At 49.5% G+C, this 6,790-nt stretch overlaps 4 protein-coding genes across 4 annotated transcripts; all 4 read left to right on the plus strand.

Annotated features, from left to right (window-relative positions):
- Positions 1 to 1,833: 1,833 nt before the first annotated feature.
- Positions 1,834 to 2,946, plus strand: J3458_018846 (uncharacterized protein; the record flags this gene model as incomplete). The annotated part of the gene is made up of 1 exon (XM_066121279.1): positions 1,834 to 2,946. The coding sequence occupies one exon, from the start codon at positions 1,834 to 1,836 to the stop codon at positions 2,944 to 2,946; it is 1,113 nt and encodes a 370-aa protein (XP_065973634.1).
- A 657-nt stretch (positions 2,947 to 3,603) lies between these two features.
- J3458_018847 (uncharacterized protein) lies at positions 3,604 to 3,822 on the plus strand (the record flags this gene model as incomplete). Its single annotated transcript, XM_066121280.1, has 1 exon — positions 3,604 to 3,822. One exon carries the CDS (start codon positions 3,604 to 3,606, stop codon positions 3,820 to 3,822), a length of 219 nt encoding a protein of 72 aa, XP_065973635.1.
- Positions 3,823 to 4,115: 293 nt separating this feature from the next.
- On the plus strand, positions 4,116 to 4,697 carry J3458_018848 (uncharacterized protein; the record flags this gene model as incomplete). Its single annotated transcript, XM_066121281.1, has 1 exon — positions 4,116 to 4,697. The coding sequence occupies one exon, from the start codon at positions 4,116 to 4,118 to the stop codon at positions 4,695 to 4,697; it is 582 nt and encodes a 193-aa protein (XP_065973636.1).
- A 35-nt stretch (positions 4,698 to 4,732) lies between these two features.
- On the plus strand, positions 4,733 to 5,728 carry J3458_018849 (uncharacterized protein; the record flags this gene model as incomplete). The annotated part of the gene is made up of 1 exon (XM_066121282.1): positions 4,733 to 5,728. One exon carries the CDS (start codon positions 4,733 to 4,735, stop codon positions 5,726 to 5,728), a length of 996 nt encoding a protein of 331 aa, XP_065973637.1.
- Between the last annotated feature and the right edge of the window lie 1,062 nt (positions 5,729 to 6,790).

The following is a 6,790-nucleotide window of genomic DNA, read 5'->3' on the forward strand; positions in this document are numbered from 1 at the left end:
GCTCTAATCGGTCGTCCTGTCGGTCTAGCCGCGCTACCAGCCGCCCCCGCCCCTCGCCCGATTGTGCCCCCGTCTCCTACGACTAGGCAGCCGGCCGCACTCGTCTTGGAGCCGCGATACCCCTCTAGGGGCGAAGGATTCGATACCAATTAGGACTAATATCCTGATAATTCCCAGTTAAAGGGTAAAGGCAAAGGCAAGCGTAAGGAGAAGGGCCTCTAGTCGTTCCCAAAACGCCTTTAACTAGAAAGCTTCGCCTCGTAGCCTTTCCTCTCGTAGAAATAGCCCTTATACTCGTAGCACGCTGCTCTATTAGGGTTTCTTATCGCGTGCTAGTGCTTCTTTGAGCTCCTAGTCCGGTTCCGGTTCGCGCGCCCCCCGTTAAAGGTTTGCTTACCTACCAAGTGTGTTAATCTCGCTAACCTGTTTAACCTAGGTCTTTCCCTATTCGCTTAACTTAAGGCTGAGGGTCTTAATAGCTCCTCCCCAGCGCTGCTTCTTTCTACTCTAGTAGGAGTTACTATCACTCCTCGCTAGTAATCTATTTTATCTCGTCTCCGGGTTAACGCGAAACGTTTCCCTTTTATAGCTTTACTGTCTTTTAGCAGTTTAGACGCTACTTCACGTGACCGTCTCGTGTCTAACCTAGCCGCGCGCCGTCTTTTCTCCCGGTCGCGCTAGCCACCTACCGAATAAGGTGTTTCCTTTTTTTTTATTGTTTGGCTCCCTTTAGGTTTAGTATTCGTAGTTAGTTAGTCTAAAAGAGGTAGCTGGCCCTTTATAGTCTCGTTACTCATGCGCAGAGCATTGACAACAATGACAAGAAAACTACATTTTCAATTTTGAAAAAAGCTTAAATATTTAATAATAAATTAAATAAAATACTTGAATTATAATAATAAATACATAAATTAGCTAATATCATAACCAATCAGCTTATATAAAAAAGTGGGGCCCTTTAGCTTTTTATAAGCTTAAAAACTAGATTATATAGTCTTCTAAAAACTTACTACACTATACTATACTATAAAAACTACATTTTGTAGTTTCTTAAGTTTTAAGCTTATAAGAGTATATAAGGACCCACTTTTTTATTAGCTTATAATTTTAGATTTATACTAGTTATTCGTAAAACTTATAATTCTATAAGTATTTTATTAGATTTAATATAATTTTTTATATTAGAAACTACAAAAACTACAAAACTACAAAACTACACTACAGTCAATGCTCTGGTCCCGCGACTCCCGCCAACCGAGTGCCACGTCCGACCTTAACCTTGACTGACGGTCCATGGCCGAGGGACAGACGCGAATCGCATTCTCTGGATATTAGCAGCATTACGAGCTGATTCAGGCATTTTTCTTACAACGGATTTATCAGCAGTCCCGTACTGCTGGTTGTACGGCGTTCTCGGGCATGGCCCCTGGAGGCTTCCTTTTGCCGACAATGTTGTACTTTGGATTCAGCCAACCGCGGACCCACCCCGCCCCATCACGACCGTCTCCAGAATTCGGATGCTCGGTTTTCTTGCCTTTGGCTCACGTTAGTTACCCAAGAGAGCCTTTCCTCGCCGTCGCCTTGAGCAATCGCTGTTTGCGGTGGCCTAGCATGGCCCTCAGACTCCTCTCCGCGCTCGTGTCATGGCAGAGCCCTCCGACTTGGTGCCCTCGGGGTGAAAACCTGGTTCCGATTAGAAATGCAGACAAGGTCGGTCCTACCCGGGCTTAATATATACTACTGCATCTCCCACCTCATGGTAATCTAGGACCATCACCGTTGGGTTTTCTCACTGTACAATCGACACGTCGAATTCTGTACCACGACGCCAGCATGACTGTCAAGTCCCTCGGAATTCGAGTCTCCATCGACAGGGGCGGCACCTTTACTGATGCCCACGCTGCCATTCCCCAACGGCAAGACATTATTCTTAAACTCCTATCAGTCGACCCAGCAAATTATCAAGATGCCCCCACAGAAGGCATTCGCCGAACCTTGGAGCTGGTCACGGGCCAGAAACTACCCCGAGGAGAGCCACTCGACCTCTTTCACTTCGAGTCCATCTGCATGGGCACCACCGTTGCTACCAATGCCTTATTAGAGCGCAAGGGCGAAAAGGTCGCCCTCATTACTACCAAGGGCTTCCGGGACCTCCTGGCTACTGGTAATCAGTCCCGGCCAAATATCTTTGATTTGTCAGTATCACGCCCAGAAGTCCTTTTCGACCAAGTGGTTGAGGTGGACGAGCGCGTAACCATGAAGGATCACACCGAGGATCCCCAGGCAGTCAAGACGATTGCAAATGGCGACGATGCTAATCTCGTCATCGCCATCACAGGGGAGACCATTCGTCTTCTCCAAGTACCAGATTTGGCTGTTGTTTGCTCAAATTTGCAACAGCTCTGGGATGACGGCTTCCGCTCCGTAGCCGTCGTCTTCATTTATTCATATGCGTTCCCTGACCATGAACTCTTGGTCGGTAGGCTGGCCCTCGAGATGGGATTCTTTGTCACGTTATCCTCCGAGGTACAGCCCATGATGAATGTTGTACCACGAGGTACTTCTGCCGTTGCAGACGCTTATCCTACGCCCATTATTAAGCAATACATCAATTCCATCTCTGCAAACTTTCGTGGGGGCTTCGGGTTGCTTTCACCCGTGTCGAGTTTATGCAGTCGGATGGTGGTCTTGCTGATTACCGCAAATTCAGCGGTCTCAAGGCTATTCTGTCTGGTCCGGCTGGTGGTGTGGTGGGCTATGCCCAGACTTCTTGGGACAACGAGAAGTGTCCTATTATCGGCTTCGACATGGGCGGTACTTCCACAGACGTCTCTCGATATGCTAGCGTGTACGACCACGTCTTTGAGACCACCACTGCCGGGATTTCCATTCAGTCCCCTCAGTTGGACATCCATACAGTTGCAGCGGGCGGCGGTTCCATCCTGACATGGAAGAATGGCCTTTTTAATGTCGGACCCGAGTCCGCCTCTGCGCATCCCGGACCTGCGTGTTACAGAAAAGGAGGACCCCTGACCATCACAGACGCAAACTTGTTCCTGGGCCGCCTCTTGCCCGACCACTTCCCAAAAATGTTCGGTCCCAAGGAGAACGAGCCCCTCAATCGAGAAATTGTCGAGTCCAAATTCGCCGACCTGACGAGCGATATCAACAAGGACAGAGAGCTCACTGGCCTGTCTCCGTTTTCACCGCAGGAAGTAGCCCTGTGTTTCCTAAAAGTCGCCAACGAAGGAATGGCTGCCAGCTGGCCCCATCCGTGCTCTCACAGAGGCTCGTGGCTACGACGCTGCAGACCACCGTCTTGCATGCTTTGGTGGTGCTGGAGGACAGCATGCTTGCTCAGTGGCGGAAGTCCTCGGAATCTCTCGCATCATTATTCATAAATACTCATCGATTCTGTCCGCCTATGGCATCTCGCTCGCTGATGTTGTACACGAAGTTCAGCGGCCAGCAGCCATTACATACGGAAAAGACACACAAGTTAGCATCCGGGCACAGTTGGAACTTCTCGCTGAACAAGCCAAACTTGAGCTTGTTAAGCAGGGCTTCTCACTCGACAACATCAAATCCAATGCCTACTTGAGCATGAGGTATCAAGGATCCAGCAGCTCTCTTATGGTCCTCAAAGGAGACGATTGGGATTTCCAGCGTGAGTTTGAAGAGTCTCACCGCCGAGGCTTCGGATTCCATTATCCCGAGAAACCTATCATCGTTGATGATTTCAGCATCAGAGCTATCGGCACCACTGGTTCCAAACAGGCCAATACGCCCTTCAGCCAACTCAAATCTGTTAATGCCTCATAGCGCTCTACCCCTACCTCAAGCGGAACCAACAGAGTCTTTTTTGAAGGTCTTGGTAGCCTAGATACGCGTGTATACGAACCAGACTCCAATCCCTTTCGGTTGATGCACGTATCACTGGGCCAGCCCTCATTATTGACAACACCCAGACTATCCTAGTCACTCCTGATTCTGTCGCCACCATCCTAGACAGCTACGTTGTCATTGACAGAAAGCTCCCAAAACAGGATCGATCCTCTGATGGTGTAGAAGAGGAATTCAGCCCCGTCCAACTCACCGTCTTCGGACATAGATTCATGTCCATTGCCGAGCAAATGGGCCGCAACCTTAGAAAGACAGCTGTGTCAACTAACATTAAAGAACGGCTGAACTTTTCTTGTGCAATATTCCGTCCCGATGGCGGCCTGGTAGCTAATGCGCCCCATGTACCGGTCCATTTGGGCTCTATGCAATTCGCGGTACAGTACCAGCATAAGCTATGGGAGGGAAAGCTGCAAGACGATGACGTCCTTGTTTCCAACCACCCTTCATGCGGAGGCACCCATCTTCCAGACATAACAGTCACTACACCCGTATTCGACGGCGACAGCCTTGCATTCTATGTTGCTTCCCGTGGTCACCACGCTGATATTGGCGGCATCCTACCTGGCTCCATGCCACCTACTTCCTCTGCCCTCTGGCAAGAGGGCGCCTCTATTGAATCCAGAAACTGGTCAGCGCACGTCGTTTTGATGAAGACGAAATCAAGAGACTATTGCTCGTTGAACCGGCCAAATACGAGGGGTGTTCTGGAACTCGCATACTGCGAGATAATCTGTCTGATCTCAAGGCCCAAATTGCTGCCAACGCAAAGGGCATCACACATATTAAGGCCCTGATCTCTGAATTCGACCTCGCCTCCGTCCACAGATATATGTACGCCATTCAGCATACCGCCGAAGACGCTGTTCGCGGGCTTCTCCGCGACACTCTGGCCAAATTTGGCCCCGAGCCTCTGACAGCAACCGACTACATGGACGATGGAACGCCTATCGTCCTCAAAATTACCATCGCAGCCTCTGGTTCCGCAACATTCGATTTCACCGGGACAGACCCTCGCGTCCTCGGCAACACCAACACCCCCAAAGCCATCACGCACTCCGCCATCATCTACTGTCTCCGCAGTCTAGTCAGATCCTCTATTCCCTTAAACCAAGGCTGCCTCGCCCCCATCGACATCATTATTCCTGAAGATTCAATCCTCAACCCAGGCGCTGGTCTAGCCGTAGTAGGGGGCAACGTCCTCACGTCACAACGTGTGACAGACGTTGTTCTCCGTGCGTTCCGCGCGTGTGCCGCATCCCAAGGATGCTGCAACAACCTCACCTTCGGGACGGGGGGCAAAGACCCCATTACAGGCGAACATAAAGAGGGATTTGGATACTATGAGACGATAGCAGGGGGTTTGGGAGCGGGTGCGGACTGGGTAGGACAGAGCGGAGTGCACACCCACATGACCAATACGCGGATTACAGACCCGGAAGTCTTTGAGAAGCGGTATTCTTGCATTTCGCGCCGCTTCCAATTAAGAGCAGGATCCGGTGGTCGTGGCAGAAATAAGGGCGATGATAGTACGGTGCGGGAGATTGAGTTCCGTGTGCCGGTGCGATGCTCGATTCCGAGCGAGCGCAGATCTCGTCGTCCATATGGCATGGACGGTGGTGAAGATGGCCAAGCGGGTCTGAACTCGGTCCATGTCATGGACCAAATGACTGGAAAGATGAGGATAGTTAACCTTGGCGCTAAGGCTACAAGCCTACAACCAAGCTGGGTCCCGGGGAGAGTGTTATTATCGAATCGCCGGGCGCTGGCGGTTGGGGTTGTGAGCAGCAGACGTAAGTTGTATAAAGCTGATGAAATTATTGGTTAAATATAGGTACATGGCGAGAACGAAATATTTGTTTGCATATTCTTGCGCAAGCTGTGAAATTCCTCCCAATTTTTCCACACCATGTGCGAGAGTCCCGAACCCCCTTATCCCCCCCGGCTAAAAACATTTCGATCACTTTTTTTTTCTTTTTTTTTCTTTTTTTTTTTCAAATCAAGCGTAATATCCCCTCTGAAAAGCAAAATTCGCGATTGAAATCAATAATGACAAACGGCGCTGTAGCTTTTTTGGAGCGAAGGACTGGTTCCACCAAACTCAACGGTAGGGTAGACTCATCAACTGACATTTCATAGTCTGACTCAGCAGCTCTTTGATGGCTGTAAACTGTAGCAGTGTGTGACTTGGTTAAAAAGTACACTTTCTGTATGACGATGATTTGACGCCAGAGTAATGCAGGCATGCCTCTAATCCCTGTCTTCGAGATGAACCAACTGGAGAACTCGACAATGCTTTATATGATTCAGTTTGACGATGATTCCCTGTTTTGATCAAAATATTTTGTTGCGGAACGGTCCAGTCCGCAGTGGGGCCGGTACCCGAGCGGGAGCTGCCAAAGTTCACCACCGATCGACACCGAGTAGACAACACGCTTGTGGCAAACGACACGAGCATGCAAGCTCCGGGGAATGTTTTAATAAACAATGCAGCGGAATACGCCTCTGTACTTTATCAGCTGCCCAACACCTCGTGCTGGCGATCGTTTCAGCCGCATATGCGGCTGCGCCACTACCTTCCCCTCACCTGAGAGATTAAAAGGCCGACTTCCTCCCTTCCGAGATGATACACACTCGCAACTGGACCGACACCGTCCCGCTCCTTTCTCCTCAGAAGACACCTTCGTGCGTGAAATATAGCTGCTGTTTGTTTTATTCAAACGATATTCTTGATTCTTGCTTTTGTTCTTCTTCTTTTTCTTTTTGTGAAGTTGCGGAAATATACAATGGTTGTAACCTGTCGTTGTTTGGCGAATAAGAAAAGTTGATGCTGAGATTGATACACGCGTCACCATAACTCGGTATCATTTCAAGTCGAGTGATGATATAC

This window comes from Metarhizium acridum, assembly GCF_019434415.1.
Source record: "Metarhizium acridum strain ARSEF 324 chromosome Unknown scaffold_555, whole genome shotgun sequence".
Lineage (NCBI taxonomy): Eukaryota > Fungi > Ascomycota > Sordariomycetes > Hypocreales > Clavicipitaceae > Metarhizium > Metarhizium acridum.